The sequence below is a fragment of the Hemicordylus capensis genome, chromosome 14 (assembly GCF_027244095.1).
Source record: "Hemicordylus capensis ecotype Gifberg chromosome 14, rHemCap1.1.pri, whole genome shotgun sequence".
Classification (NCBI taxonomy): domain Eukaryota; kingdom Metazoa; phylum Chordata; class Lepidosauria; order Squamata; family Cordylidae; genus Hemicordylus; species Hemicordylus capensis.
The window spans coordinates 924,414-940,224 of NC_069670.1; the positions used below are offsets into that span (position 1 = coordinate 924,414).

A 15,811-nucleotide genomic window follows, 5' to 3' on the forward strand; every position below is an offset into this window, starting at 1 on the left:
CATCACCTTTGTGACATCACCTGTCGCTACTGGGTCCTGGGGCAGCCGTTATCTCTGGCTCCCTTGAATGAATGTGAGAGTGAAAGAGAGCAGGTGTCTGAGAGAGAGGCTGTGGCAGCGAAAGTCGTTTAGAGAGAGATTGGGCGCGATTGTGAGAGAGAAAGAGAGAGAGATTGAGTAGAGTGTAGAGGAAGGATATCGAAGCGATTTGAAGAGGGGATTTGTTTGGGATAGGGAGGGGGGAGGTGGTTGGGATTGGTTTTCGTTTCTGTGAGTTTTTAGATTTTGTTTTTCTGATAGCGTTAGATTTCGTTAGATTGTAGTTAGATTGAGTTAGGTTTCTTGGGTTTCAAAGTATTCGTTGGAGAGGGAGGTATTGGGATGGGGTTGGGGTTTGTCTGTTTTAGTTTGGGGAGTTTTGTTTTTTGTTGTTCTTTTTGAGTTAGTTAGGTGTTAGTGTTGCGTTAGTGTTGGAAATTTTTATCGTCGAGGAACAGCGATCCTGCTGATTATGTAAGTATTGATTTAATTCTTCCATTCCATTTCATTTAGAAAGCACCTAATACTCTGATCTCAAGGCATGGCATGTTGAGGGTTGTAATATTTATCCCAAAGTTAATAAGCAGAGCACTAAGCAGAGCTACCCACTCCAGTTAACAGAGTGGTTTTGCAGAGTTTAGTTCTTGCAGCTATTTATAGAAGACATGGGAGATTCTTGTAGAATAAAATACTAACTCAGTTGATTAGTGAAGTACACCTTTGGAGAGGAAAGACCATCCAAAGGTCTACATAAGGAATAGGTCGGAAGAGAGAGAGAGGTTTCCATCTGCTCTCTAAGAGGAAAGGAAGGGATTCTGTGACTCAACAGGAAATAGCTGAGGAGTCATATCAGGTTCCTGAAGAACATCTCGGTAATATTAAGACTGTTGATATTTGAATTTATTAAGAGTTCTAAATCTGTTATCAATCCGTTTTTAAGAACCACTTTTAAGATCTGGGGGAAATGGCATAAAATTCCTACCTCCATATTCCCCCTTGTTATCCATTTGTAGTCATCTTAAATTTCCAGCTTCAGACTCACCCTCTCGATTTCTTGGTGGTTTTGGAGGTGTTGCAAATAGATTAAAGGATTTTTATTATTTGGATAAGCCAATTGATTTTGAAACTATTTGGGAGAAGTTTATGAATAAGCATTACCCTCGGTTAAATTTTCTTCTGTTTCAGTCCTTTATTTTGCATCCTGATATAGTTAAGCAGGCTAAGAGGAATTGGACTATGTTTGAGGAATTAATATTAAAGGCTTCATAAGTGTCTAAGGGATTTATTTCTAGATTATACGAGATTCTAATAATTCAAACATCTGATCCATTAATTGGCCTTAAGTTGGCCTGGGAAAATGACCTACAACAAACTATTAGCAACTCACAATGGAATTGAATACTGAAATGGAAGCTGGTGTTTTCTACCTCTTCCTTAGAGAGAATTTTGTGAAGCTCTTTCACAGGTGGTATTTGACCCCTTCCAGATTATCCCACATTCATAAGAGTTTGTCCCCGCTATGCTGGAATGGCTGTGGAAATAGAGGAACATACTTCCATTTATGGTGGTCTTGTCCCAGTATTTTCTTCTTTTGGACAGAGGTATTTTTAAAAATGGGTAAAATTACACAACAGAGATTAGATATGAGAGCAGAGTTGGCTCTATTAAATGTATTTTCGGGAGCTAATTTGGCACTATTGTTTAAGGATCTTATCGTTTCCATGTTAACTGCAGCTAGATTATCCATTGCACAATACTGGAAGCATAAAACCATGTCTTTGACATCTTGGTATCAGTCTATGTGGCATATTGCCCTATCTGAAAAATTGACCCATATTATTGGTCTTTTTTCATGATATGGTCGGATTTTATTGTGTTTACAAATCAAGATAATTTCAGTCATTCTCCTCCATCTAATGATTTACATCTCTGGAAGGATGGTTAATGGATGTCATTATGTATCAGTTTTACTATTCATGTTGATGTATTGTCTGATTAAATAAAAATTTAAAAGGGGGAAGGGTCATAGAGTAGAGACAGGTTGAACCGTTTGAGGATACCCAAAAGTTGGTGCAAAAGGTCAATGCACTGAATCCCGTTTCCGAGACCCCTCCTCTGGGCAATGCCTTGGTTAATCCATCTGCCAGCATCTCTTCTGCTGGGCAGTGCTTCAACCGGACCACCCCTTTCTCTTGCAAGTCTCGACCATAGTGGTACTTGATAGGAACGTGCTGGGTTCGAGACCTCCTTTTCTCCATTTGGGAGATCTGGATACAACCTTGGTTATCCTCAAACATCACTGTGGGCTTTGGTGCCCCAATTCCACAGTCCGATAGTAGTTGGAATGTGCTCCATCTTCTCCCTCTCGCCCACCCCCGCCCCACCAACATTCCTGCCCAAGGGCCTCGTCCTCACTGTCTTCCTGCTCTCTTCTAGGTTGCGCAGGATCCGAAGCTTCTTTTCCAGGAGGAGCAGTCGGGTGGCCCCCCTGGATGCCCCAGCGGAGCCCACAGCCTCCAAGCCAGCTGCCCGCCCCTGTTGGTGGTGCATCTGTGGGAGGAAGAACCAGGTGGCCCCTGCTCCCACCGTGCTGCCTCCCTCGCTGCCGCCAGTTGGGGAGAGCAGCGAGCCCGGGCCGTCAGCGCCCCCCGTGCAGGATGCTGGAGGTGAGGAGGAGCCCCTTTTGGGGGGGATGGTGGGGCAGAAGGAGAGGGGGTGGCCCGGCTGGAAGGACAGCTCGCTCACAGTCCTGCCTTCTCCCTCTCTTCCCCACTCGGCAGCTTCCACCCCCTGCCATCTCATTCACGCCAGGCTGCAGAGGGTACATCAAGCCAGAACGCTGAAAGAAGGAGGAGGAGGGAAGGTAGGGAACCACCCTCACCCAGTACAGTCCCCGGGAAGCCCAGATCCTTGTCCAGGGTACCGGGAAATGGTGGGATGGCAGCCTCTCATCCAAGGGGGCCTGCCTGGTCCATTCCGGAGGAGGGAGGGGAAATCCTTCCCCACCTAACAGCCCCATGCTTGCCCCTTTCAGGAGCGGAGGGGCAGGATCACTTTCCTGATGGCCCTGATCCAGGCCTGCCAGGAAGCCATAAGGAGGGGGGAGCAGCGCCTTCCGTTTTCGAAAGGGCTGGCCGCCCAGGCCGTGCTGGTGAGTGATTTGGGGCAGGGAACTTTGAGGCAAAGGGGTCGGCTGGCGGGAGGGGAGGCCTGGATGGAGGTGAGCGGGGAGGAGGCAGCCACCCTTGGAACAGGGTGAGCCCCAGCCGGCAGAGGGGGCTGGGAGCTTCTGGGGCAGTAAAAGGGAAGCTCCCCAGGGTCTCTGGGGTGACTCCCTCCTGCTCTCTGTTCCCTCACAGGAGGAGATGGCCTACATCTGGGACGACCCCGTGCCCCACCACCTCTTCTCCCTCTGCACAGAGGCCATTGCCTCCTTAAGGTACGTGGAGGGCGGGACAGGGATCGGGGCCCAGATTAGGGTGTTGATACCTTCCCCCGCCTGTGCCAGTTTCTTCATGGCATTATCTCCCACCTCCCACCCCGGCTATTTTTCTAATCTTTCTCCTTTTCGTTTGGCAGTGGAATGAAGCCCTGCTTGGGAGCAAAAACAGAACAAAAGCTCATCTCAGAGTCAATCTTCTGGATGAGCCACATGATTGGAGGAGAGCCGGAGGAAGACCGAGAAGTAAATATCGACACCTCTGGCTGGGCCTGTGCTCTCTTGGTAGGGGGGCCTGCATAAGACCCCCTCCCCAATGGAGACAGACAGACGCCTTGATCCCCCATGAGGGAAAAGGACCGGCAGGGCTTTGGGGGGGCCCTGAGGAGGGGCCGGGAAACCCCTCAGGCCAGCAGCAGCCACACTCTGGCTCTCTCTCTCTCTCTCCCCCCTTCAGAGCCCGTTTCTGCCCCCGGAGAGGTCCATGAGGAGGATGCTGCAAGCAATGCTCGCTGAAAAGCCCACTCTGACCCACCTCATCAGGATTGCTAAAGTAAGTTTGGGAGAGGGTGGTGCCCTCTTGAGAAAGAGAGACACCCAGTCTGGGGGTCAGCAGAAGGGGTCCCCTGCCCTACCCTGCTGGGCTTGGGTGGGGCATGTCAGTGGGAGAGGCCTCAGCTCCCTCCCGGTCAGCAGCGTCCACACATGCAGCCCCCTCCTGGCACCTGTGGGGCCGCCTCCCTCTCTGAGCGGCCAGGGGAGGGCAGCCCACAGGCAGCTCCCCGCCCTGAGGAGACCCCTTTTTCCCCACCTGGCTCACCTGACCCAGTGGGTGACCCCCCCAGGAGACTCGCTTCTGGACATTGGGGGACGCTTCCTTCCTGAGGCTGCCACAGAGACATGGGAGAGAAGCCACCCCACCCCCTCGGTCTTCCGCCGTCTTGGCTCCCAGCTCTCAGCAGCCTGGCATGGGGGCTGCTGGCTGGAGGATTCCGTCTAGGGCTGTGGCATTGGGGGGGGGGGACTGTATGGACTCCAAAAGTAGCCACCGCCATATAACAGCCCCAAAAGTTCTGCTTTAAAAGTATGTATGGGTTTGGGGAAATTATCGAGTCGATGGATGGGGGAAGTATGCAATACCTCTAAACACCTTGGATAAAAAGACAAGAGGAAGAAAAACATTGAGTAAGCCATCTCATTTAACCAGAAAATGCCATGTTTTTCCTTGTGACCTGTATTGACTTCTTGAATGTGCATTGTTCCCCTTGATGTGGTAAATGAGATGGCCTATTCCACGTTCTCTTTATCTTCTCTTTTTATTCCATGCTGTTAGCATACTTCCACCAGCCATAGAATGGATATTTTCCCAGAGTGCAGGCATCCTTGGGAAGCATCACTTTTTAGCCGATGACATGGTGGTGGGCTCTTGTTTGGGGTCCATTCGCATCCCTGATGGAACTCACTCAGGTCCTCTCCAGCTTCTCATTCAGAGGGACTGTTTCGTCCAACAGGCCATTGATGCTGAGATGTTCAGCGAGGATGAGGAGGAGGCAGCCATGGCAGAGAACGTTGGCTTCTTACTGCTCAACATGGCCATTGGGCCCCCTTTCTACTTTGAGGTAAGTCTCCCCCATGCTGGCCTGACTCCCCCTGGCTCCCCTGGCTCCCCCATGGTGGCCTGGCACCCCCCAGCTCCCCCCTCCAGGATCCAGGGCCCCCAGAAGAGCTCCGACAGGCCTTTTCTCCCTCTCTCTACAGGCAGAGCAGATCAAGCCACTCCTGCCACTGGGCATTCGCAGGGTGGGCCGAACAACATCCAGGGACAAGGGCGATGGGAGCCATTCCTCCGATGAAGGTAATGTCCATCCTGAAGGAAATGGGGCTGGCAGAGCTCCCTCCCTGATCTGGGCTTGGGTGGCTCCCCCACTGAGTCCACCATGGGTCTCCGAGGAGCCCACGTCCTCCCTCTTCCTGGTCCCCCAGAGCCTTCCCCAGAGCCAGCCCTGCACACCCCAATCCTGCCCCAGGGAAACATGGCGCTCCCTGAGGAAGGCCTTGAAGCCAAACTGCAGCTGGGGAAGCCCTCTCTGCTGCTCCCCTTGGGAATCCCCGACCAGAAGCCTCCTTCTTTTCTCAGGGGCAGGTAGGGCCCCTTTTGTAAACTAAGCCATGCCAGTGTTCTCTCCCAACAAGCAGACCTCTTCGAGCCCTGAGAGGACCTGGATTTTGGTGACCTTCTCCAGGAGCAGCCCCCTTCCACTGCAAGCCCCAGGACAAGAAGAAGAGCTCCATCTATGCCAAGAAGATGAGGAGGGTCTTGCCCAGCTGGAGGCACGACGACACCTAGAATCCCCCTCCCCTTGGCCTCGTGCAGAGGGGAGGGAGTTTGTCCCAGCCCTGCCCTGCACGAGGCCCAAGAAGCAGGCCGACTGGCCCTTTAGGTTTGGGGGTGGGGTTTTGGCCGGGATCGGCCGATCCACGCCCCAGGCTCCTCAGTTCGGCCTGGGCATTCCCCTCCCTCCCTTCCCTGGTGCAGAGCGGGTCTAGTGATTGGTCACCCGAGGGGATCGAGTAGGAATTTTTTGCTCCCAACGCATTGGCCACTGTTGGGGTTTTTTTCGCCTACTCCGTTCTGTACCCAGGTGTTTGTTTAGAGTTAGGCCGGTCACAATGGCAGTAACAGTGCGGGTTGGGGGGTAGGTTGAGGGATAGAACATCGGTGAGCACCCTTGGATATTCAAAAGGTTGATTGGTCAATTGCTCCTTTGTGGCCTGTGCGGCACGGGGAGAATGGATTGCCATGAAACGTGCTTCAGGACTTCACCAACCTTTAGGCTGTGCGGTCCGGGGTGGGTGAAGACCTTGAAGTATCCAGATCCCCTCTTCTAAAGGGGGGGTTGGCTTTGAAGGAATTGGGCGGGGCGTTCCTGCCCGTTTCCTGAGCCAGGGTGTGTCGCCCAGTGAGGCGCTGGGTAGGACATTAGAGTCCTAATCCGGGCCTAGTGGCCCGCACTGTTCTCTAAGGGTGATTAATCACCTGGCGTTCCAGTCCGCCATGTCTATTGTTCCTGTTAATAAAGTTGTGGCCCTTTTACCCATAATAAGTCTATGTGTCTTCTTGGGCTGGGAGCTGGGGACAAGGAGACCATCTTTGTACGCAGGGGACACAGCACTGCAAGAAGCGGGTTGCCCAACTCCGCCAAGAAGAGGCAGAGCAGCTCAAGCGGGAGAGAAAGTAGCGAGAGGTAGAGCGCCCTCTGGAGGAGGAGCAGCGCCTTCACCCAAAGCAGCATTGACAGGAGCAAGAGATGCTTCCGCCTCAACAGCAACAGCCAGCCGAGCTCCCCTGAGAGGGCTCCACTGTCTTCCCCCCAGGAGAGGATCCCCGTGTGGTTCTCGCCACCTTGGAATGGGCTGAGCAGAACCAGGATCTCCAGGAAGGCAAGTCCATGAGTGGGGTACCCAGTGTGGTTGTCCATGGGGATCTGGCCAAGGGTTGTAGTCATGTGTCAGAAGGAGGGGATGTTACCGGAAGCCTGGCTGCTTTGACATGAAAAAAAAACTGAATAATATCATGACCTTGGATGAAGGTTTATGGACAGAGGGACAGGAAATGTCTTGTGGGCAGCTGAAATTGCTGGTCAATGGATGTTTCTCAAAGGGGAGTCTCTGCTCAACTTCCCCAAATGTCAAGGGGAGAAGGAAAAAGAAGAGGAATCACAGGAACCTGGACATAGGCTGACCTGGTGGCTTTATGCAACAGATGACCATGTGGTTCAGTGGTCACAGACTATGGGGACTTTGGGCTCCAAGTGGCAAAGGTGGTCCTGGACGCTGCAAGAGTCACAGATGCGGGTCCAGCATGTGCCTGGCAAAGAAAACACCCTCAAGGAGTTTTCTCTGTCTGGAGAGGGGGAATCTCAGCCTGGAAGGATGGCCTGGACGTGGCCCACAAGTACCCTCAGAAGACAAGCGCTGAAATCCTGGAAGGGCCAGGCAGTATTGAGCCCCAGACCTCTGCCGAGAGCAGGACAAGAGACTGCCCATCCAGCAAGCCAGACGCCGAGAAGAGAGAGAATCCAGAGAACTCTGTGTAGGGACCAGTGTAGGGTGTTAGGGTAGTAGGTGCGTTTCTTTCCAACCTTTTATTTTCCCTGGTATGTTCTTTTGGTAGGTTTGTTTTGAGTTTTCATTTTTGCTGCAAAGTAATGCTTTAATTGAACTGGTTTTTTTAAAAAATAAACTTTCTTATTCTATCCAGATTGGAAGCTTGTTGTTGATTTGTCTTCCCCCCACACCCATAACCCTTTCCACACGAGTGAGTTTTTTTGTGGGTTGGATACTTTTGACAAAGGGGTTTTGTAGTGGACCCAGCCAGACAAAAAGTCTACTTGGTGGTGGCAGCGGCAAAAGGTTAGGAGGAATAGGCAGTTGTTCCTCCACAGAAGTCTTCGAAACCAAACTCCATCCCAACTTAGGAAACAAGATCAATAACATGCGTTAGAAAACATTTCACTGAGGGATTCTGTTTAACCTCTCATTAAGGTGGTAACACTTAGTTGGTTAGATTACTGGGTTCAAAGCCCTTGATATATACTAAAGATATATTCCTGATTAATCCAGTGGCAGAGATTTTAAAATGTGAATCCTAAAGTCACTGACTAGGGAGCAATAATAAACTTTGCAATTCACTTTATTTCTTAGCTGCCCCCTTCAAACAGCATTCAAACGCAAAATAAAAACACATCACACATTAAAGCATCACAGACCCCCCCCCCCCCGCCTCAGAGGACCTCTCCTCCTCACAGCTCCAGCCTCCCTGTGTTTGCCAGACAAAATGAGAACAACCCACTCAGCTTCCACGGCAGTTTTTAGCACCCACCGCAGTTTTTAGAAAACAAGCAAAGATGTGGCTCTTCACACAGGCTTTTAAATGAGATTAGTTTTTCATAAATGTTTTTGCTGCGCCTGCTGCTCTGTCTTTTATGTATTGTAATTCCAGAGGTTTTGAAATGTTTAAAAAGAGATTATTTCTATATATTTATATTTATAATTCTCTATGGTGTATAAGCAGTGGGACGAGGAGATGCAGGGAAAGGAATGCAGAGAGGCAGGACGCAGAGGCGTATCTAGGGGAAATAGCGCCTAGGCCAGGGGTGGGGAACCTTGGCACTCCAGCTGTTTTTGAACTACAACTCCCACCATCCCCAGCTGCGGATGATGGGAGTTGTAGTTCAACAACAGCTGGAGTGCCAAGGTTCCCCACCCCTGGCCTAGGACAAGCACTCAAATTGTGCCCCCTGTCCAAACATCTGACACCCATCTTCAGATAACTTTACCATAATAACAGCTGAAAAATACAAGTCACGCTCGTTAATCTTTTAATATTTCAAAAACTATTTAGCAGTGGACGTAGCTAGACCAAAAAATGCTGGAAAACTACAAATTTCAGTATGCTGGGGCTCATGAAATACCCCAAAACTATGTGGAGGTATACTTAGAAAACTAAACAGAAGTGTCTGTCTAATTCTATACAGTACTATGCATTGTAGCATCACCATTACATAAGTTTCTCCAGATTACCTCAACAAGCGATGGGGATCATACCGAAGAAGGCGCTCTTTTCAACAAAGTTTCCAAAGTAGTTTACATAGAAAAATAAAGAATTAATAAATAAGAGGGTTGCCTGTCCTCAAAGGGTGACTGTCTATAAAATAAATAGAAGGTGAACACCAACAACAACCACTGAAGGGATGCTGTGCTGGGATTGGATAGCGCCAGTTGCTCTTCGCCTGATAAATATAAGCGAATCACCACTTTGAAAGGTGCCTCTTTGTTCAGTTAGCAGGGGTCATAAAACCACTGGCCCCTTTTCACATGAGACTTAGGGCTTGTCTTCACGAACAAAATCGGGACTAGGAGAAGTGTCCCGCCAGGCTCAAAGCCCTGGGCGCACTCCTAAGAAATGAGTGTGTGCCAGCAAGAGTGAGCTGGTAAGAGAAGGGGAAGTGATTGGGTGCCAGACGCAATCCAGGTCGGATGACACAGAACGTGCTTTTCCTCCACCCTCAATACAGTCTGTTGCTGTGTACATTCAGTGGGTTGCCTGCTGCCCTCCTCCACAGATCACGGCTAGCACATGGTAACTTCCCCCAAATCTTACCACGATTTTAGCTGGTAAAAGGACTGGTTTTCGGGAGCATGCAGGAGGCCTGGAGTCTGGCTGGATGCTCCTCCTCCTGCCCCGATTCGGGTTGTGAGAATGGGCTCTTAGTGAGGCTCTTTCTCCCATCAGATTGGTGGTGGGAGGAGAGCTGGTCTTGCGGTGGTAGTGCCTGGCATGGGCACTACCCCTTTGCTGAGCAGAACGGGTTTGCATTGGAATTGCATTTGAACAGTCTGCTTGAAGAGAGCTGGTCTTGTGGTAGCAAGCAGGAATTGTCCCCTTTGCTGAGCAGGGTCCACCCTGGTTTGCATTTGAATGGGAGACTACATGTGCGGGCACTGGAAGAGATTCCCCTCAGGGGATCGTCCTGTTTTGGGAACTGAAACTTCCCATCCATCAGGGAAAAGAGAGCAAAACAGCAAGGAGTTTCAGTACATGAGGCTACCACAAGACCCACTCTTGTCCCATGATAAATATTTAATAATGTGTTTATTTAATCAGGTCTTTATTGGCCCCCGGCAGTCCTGTTACTTACAAAGGGGATAAAGAGAATCCCGTTTACCCTCCCTCTCCACAATAACCATCTCTAAGCCTCAGCATTTTGTCAGGAATCCACTGACTGACTCCTCAATTTGGGGGCTGGATCCCAGAACCAAAGTAAATTTGTCAAGGGCTGACATGAGCACACCTGTCTCTTCTCTTCCTCCTCCTCTTAAAGCTTCCTCTGAAGACCTGAAGGAGAATTGCCTGAACTACGCAGTACCTGTGGCTGTCCTGGGCGTCTCGTCCTCCCTGCTGCTTCTCCTGAGCTTTCTGTGGTCTCAACTCTGTCCTTCCGGGCCAGGTAATACCAATAAGCACACTCTAAGAGGGGAGAGAAGAATAGTTCACATTTGAATATCGCTTTATGCAGAAGAAAACCCCCCAGCAAGTCTCCCTAAAGGTGGAGCTCTGGTCTTGTGGGAGCAAGCATGAATTGCCCCCTTTGCTAAGCAGGGTCTGCCCTGGTTTGCATTTGAATGGGAGACTTCGCCTCCCATGTGAGCACTGCAAGATATCCCCCTTAGGGGATGGGGCCAGTCTGGGAAGAGCACCTGCATGCAGAAAGTTCCAAGTTTTCTTCCTGGCATTTCCAGTGGGGCCAGGAAATGCAGGGAAAGGAATGCAGAGAGGCAGAACATCATCAGTTTCCTCATGGGATGAGAATGCCTGCTAGTTGTGGCAACAGTAGTTTGCCAGGCCACCCTGGACAGGCTGGTGCTGCAGTTGCATTCAGAGGTTAAAAAGCTGCGACAAAAGGGGTCTGAAAAGACTGGTAAGACTGAGGGAAACTGTGGCAATTCTAAAAATTAAAAAAAAAGGCTGGTGTGGAATGACTCTCCAGACTAAAGGGTGGAAAGCAGGAGGAGGGAAACAGTAATTTCTCCCCCCACCCACCCTTTCCCTCCCTCTTGACTCTTTTTTGCTCTGCAAGGATTCCAGCCCAGAGTCTTCGAAATAACTTCTTCAGAGATGCCAGAGGTAAGGCTCTACTTGGGAAACCGCTCTAGCTTTTCAGGGTGTTTTCACACCTGATACCCAAGGGGGAATGCCTCTTCCCAGATAAGATCAGAAGAAGCATTCCCTTTTGCATGAGAGTGAAGGAAGAATGCTTCTTCTAAGATGGTGTCTAACACCCTTAGTAGTATTTGAAAGAAACATAGATTGACTTTTTATAAATCCCCATCCTTAAAAATAATGAACACATTTTTAAAAAAAAGATTTGGAAACATGTCTGATTGTTTCAAATGCAACTGGAACTCAGTTTTGAAATCAATTGAAGACATTGTAGGAAGGTAGATTTACATGTGTGGTTCAACTTGGGTGATCACCCCATTAAAGAAAATCCATGAATTGTATGAAGTCTCGTAGATTAAGATTTAATTCTTAATCTATGAGGATTTAAGAAGTGTGAACTAAAATAATACTTTCTTTTTAGATTATCCCCATACATAGATAGCAGTTGGTGCCATTATAGAAGAAGTGCTTCTTGTTGTAGCACTGGGAATACCTCTTCAAAGATGGGATTAGAAGAGGCATTCCCTGTTGTATGGAAGTGAGGGGGAAATATCTCTTGTAAGATGTTGTTTAACACCTCTAGTATTAGTTCAAATAAATATAGATTGCACTTGTGTAAATCTCCCACTCAATAATCAAAAACATAGGGGGAGTGAAGATGCAACTTGGAGATTCACAGGTGATCACTGAATTTTCCTTCTAGTCACTTGTGCAAAGGCTTTTAGGAGTTGAAAGCCAAAGGTGGTGTGGTGGCTAGTATTAGGCTTGGCTGGGCTAAGGCCTGTTTGGATCCCTCCTCATCCTCTGGGATGGGCAGCCTGGAAATGTAAGCCATCACACAAATAACAGGTTTCCCCCCTTTTGTGAAACAGGACGGAATTTGCTACAGTGAGCTGGATTTTCCTTCAAGAACTCGGGACGTGGACAGGAAGAGAGCAGCAGCACAAAAGAAACTTTGAACAGTCTGTGATGAGCTGGTGCTCTTCCGTGAAAAGAGAGGTTAGGGGTTCTGATCTGGGAAGTGGTGCCTCAGTCCCAAGCAACTCCATGAGTCGTTCCACGCACAATGCCACTTCCCAGCCTCAAGTCTTCTATCTGCCAGAGTGAAATCTTTTTAGACTTTAAGGCAGGAGGAACCATTTTGTCTTTTTGTTTCTGAGGTAAAGTCAACAAAGTTCACTTCAGGAACTTTCCCCCTTGAAAAGCAGAGTGGACAGGTGCTACAGGAATGATAAATGTACAGACAAAGGTCAGCCTCCTTTAGCAGCCCCTGCTGACTGGGCCAAGGGTGCCTTCTCAAAATGGCAGCTCTCTTGTATATAGCAGGGGGAGAGCAACTGTTCCCTTTCAGCCCAGCATAGCTTCCTTCCTGGTGACTGTTGCTGGTGTCTCCCTGGGGTTTCTTTTTAGACTGTGAGCCCCTTTGGGGCAGGGAACCATTTTCTCATCCCTTTTTTAAAAAAGTTAACCATTTTGAGACATTTTTTGTTGCTGAAAAGCAGTATATAAATATTTCTAACAATAAAAAAATAATTAAAGTGACTCGCCTTTCAAAGCCTTTTGTGATAAGTTGTGATGTATTTTAAATACTAGTAGACATACATAGAAGAATGATTAATAACACATCCGGCAAATTATTGTTCATTGAGTGACCAGAATCAAGTCTATACCAGCAGGGCGCTCAATTTTAGATATCTTTTACATAAGCAACTGACCTGGCTTCAAGTATTCTGTCACACACACCTTTAACCTCCTCGAGATTGACTGGAATGATAAGCAATCAAATAACAGGAGGGGGTTTATCTCCTTTTAATTTAATTTTATTTTATTTCTTTTCTGAAGAACTGGAAGGTACTTGTTACAACCAGCTGAATTTGCATCAAAGAAAAAATCAAGATCGGAACCAGAAGAGTTGCAGACTGCAAGGGAAAGTTCTATAGATTTGAAGGACCTGTGTCAAACATTATATCTCAGAAAACTGTAGTATTTACCTGAATCCAAGACTAGGTTTTTCCCCAAGTTCTTTGATAATAGAAATTGGGGTGTTTGTTTTTCTTGAACTGAGTGTGCTGTTCCTTTTGGGTAAATACAGGTATTGCTTGTATTTAACCTCTATTTTTAAAAGGGGGTCAGGCGCGTAACAACGATAGGGCAAGGGGAGACAGTTGTCTGGGGGCCCCACTGCCTGGAGGGGCCCCCCAGAGGCACCTCACGTGACTCCCCATTGCCCCCTGCCCAGCCCCATAGCCTCTCAGCCACTTGCCCTGTTTGCCGTCTCTCCAGCTTGTTCTCCTGGCCGGCAATCCAGCAGCAGACACACTGCAAAGAGCTCCTTTTCTCCCGCCTCTCAGCTGATCGGCGGGTGGGCGGGGCTTCCACGGAGGTCTGGTGTAGGCCTCTGTGAAGCCTGAACTCCAGTAGGGCCCAAGCCAGCCAGGAAGGAGGAGGCAGCCAGAGAGGCCTCCACTGTTCTCTGCAGCAGAAGACCCTCTGCTGCCAGGTAGTTTGAACTCCTTTTTGTGGTTACCTTCCCCGCCCACCCCACCCAGATATATAGCGATCTGCTTGCCATAGGGCTTTGATATGGGGGGGGAGGGACTGAGAAGTCTCTGAATATTTATTTTTAAACAGCTTGGAAAATTTGCTGGCTTAAAAAAAACTATCTAAAAAGTCCTATAAGTGGCTTGTTTCATGGCAGAAAATTACAAAAACTTCTGGAAGAAACAGTATTATATTTATTTTATTCATTCATTTATACATGCACTTATGTTCAAGTTGTTTTGCAACCCAGAAGGTCTGAGTGAGAACTGTGAAGCATGTCTTCTGCTTTTATTTTATTTTATTTTTCTTGTGTGTGAACTGCTCCCCAATAACTTGCAGGGACTTCAGGGTAAATCTGGCCAACATGTGAATGCAGCACCTCTATTCCAGAGGAGATGTGTGTTAAAGGGCTTTAAAAGCCTCCTGTGAAAAACCTCCTGGAATCGAACTTGACTGAATTGGTTCAGAATTCTGAGAAAACAAACATAGGCTCACCCTGCATGGTTGAAAGTCGCCTTGGCTAATCTGCAGCGAGGGGCCCATTTTAATCATTCATCTTTCTAGTGTGTTCTAGGCATTAAAAGTAAAACAAATGTATAGTACTCAATGTATATCACTATATATTGTGACATGTGCATGTGTGTATTCAGTGAAATGTATTTCCAGGCAGCATACTTATTTTGGAATATCAGACTTAAATCCTTGGGGGCCTGGGGTGTGCGGAGGCCCTGGACTTTGAGTGGGGGGGCCCCATTTTAAAATCTTGTCTCTGGGCCCACTCCAACCTTGCTACGCCCCTGAAGGGGGTCGACTTAAATTTGGTCAACCTAAAGTCAGGGTTGTCTTCTTTTGGGGTAAATACAGTAAATAGTCAATCAGTAGGCGGTTGCTGGGATCAAAAGCAGGGTGCTTCAGACATAGGGCTAGTTCTCCAGCATCACCACCACCACCACACACACACACACACACACAACATAGCAGATTCATCTTGGTCACTAGAACGTGGTGGGAAATGATAACATGGATGCCATTAATACAGAAAAGGCTGTGTTTAATACAAACGTCGACATTTAACCTGCTTAAAAAGACAATAAACTCTGGATGTTGCTTTTCTTCTTTGTGTCATTCCTTCCTTTAAAAGCAACATGAACTTCAGCTCACAGACTATATCCATCCCTTTGGTCACCGTTTCAGTTCTTGCAACGGAGTTCTGCACAATCGGTCTGGAACAGAAGATGGAAAGAAAGAACAATTCTCTTCCACTTTGCAAGAGATACAGTGCTTGGTGGCTTGGATCCCATTTTCCCTCAGCACAGGCCACCAGGCAAGCGTCTATTTACAAGGCTGTTAATACTGCATTGTCCAGAGATTTATTCATCCAGATGCTCCACAGCCTCATACCCACTGCATCCTCTTTCTCACATAAAGCATCTGCTCCTTTGGCCCATCTTGCAACACCAGACACTTCATGTTATCCAAGCCCTGGATTGTCACAGGATTTTGATTCATTTCTTCCAAGCCCTTTGTCCAAAAGATGTACTGCATGCATATCTATTGAAATGTGTGTAGGAAAAATAAATGCAAATTACCTGTGGGGCCTCTGCCATAGGTATCCGGGTGTCTGTCTTTTCTCCATTCCCTGTAGAGAGAAAGGGGTTAAAAAGGTGTAGGAAGCCACATTACCCTTGAATAGGGGCTGGGATATCACACAGTCCCTTTCAAGATAAATGCATTACCTTTGGCAAGATGCTTTCTGAAGATGAAGACCGTGGCTGTGATGATCAATAGAAGGATCAGAATAGAGGGTAGCCCAATATACAAAATGGGGGTGCAATTTCCTGTAGAAAGAGGAGGAGGAGAGAGGGAGGGAGGGAGACCTGGCGGCTGATAGCAAAAGCGGCCTGAAGGCCAACTGAGGGCGGAGGAAAAAGTGACCCAAGGCCGCCCTATGGCTATACTGGACTACTAATGTTCCTTTAGCTGCCTGTGGCTCAAAGCCCCAGACTGGGTTACTTCCTGTCCTGGGGAAGGCTGGGAGATTCCAGGAAGGATATGGACGGGGCCTTCTC

General features: G+C 48.4%; 1 protein-coding gene and 2 long non-coding RNA genes across 6 annotated transcripts; 2 read left to right on the top strand and 1 right to left on the bottom strand.

The window, feature by feature from the left end:
• Positions 1-25: 25 nt before the first annotated feature.
• Positions 26-12,743, top strand: LOC128337264 (uncharacterized). 4 transcript variants are annotated; one of them, XM_053278052.1, is made up of 12 exons: positions 26-513; positions 2,476-2,705; positions 2,820-2,902; positions 3,074-3,190; positions 3,399-3,478; positions 3,619-3,724; positions 3,936-4,031; positions 4,990-5,097; positions 5,237-5,333; positions 10,363-10,488; positions 11,119-11,165; positions 12,074-12,743. In XM_053278052.1, coding segments are annotated over exons 1-12 (1,179 nt in total). In that variant the 5' UTR covers positions 26-511; the 3' UTR covers positions 12,161-12,743. The 4 variants fall into 4 exon arrangements, with proteins under 4 accessions (XP_053134027.1, XP_053134029.1, XP_053134028.1 ...); XM_053278054.1 differs by lacking the exon at positions 11,119-11,165; XM_053278053.1 differs by lacking the exons at positions 10,363-10,488; positions 11,119-11,165; positions 12,074-12,743 and adding an exon at positions 6,640-7,740.
• Positions 12,744-13,586: 843 nt separating this feature from the next.
• On the top strand, positions 13,587-15,346 carry LOC128337495 (uncharacterized). Its single transcript, XR_008312296.1, has 2 exons — positions 13,587-13,701; positions 14,884-15,346. It is a non-coding gene; the product is annotated as an uncharacterized LOC128337495 (long non-coding RNA).
• LOC128337496 (uncharacterized) lies at positions 14,777-15,584 on the bottom strand. The gene is made up of 3 exons (XR_008312297.1): positions 15,479-15,584; positions 15,332-15,381; positions 14,777-14,965 (listed from the first exon to the last, which is right to left on the bottom strand). It is a non-coding gene; the product is annotated as an uncharacterized LOC128337496 (long non-coding RNA).
• Between the last annotated feature and the right edge of the window lie 227 nt (positions 15,585-15,811).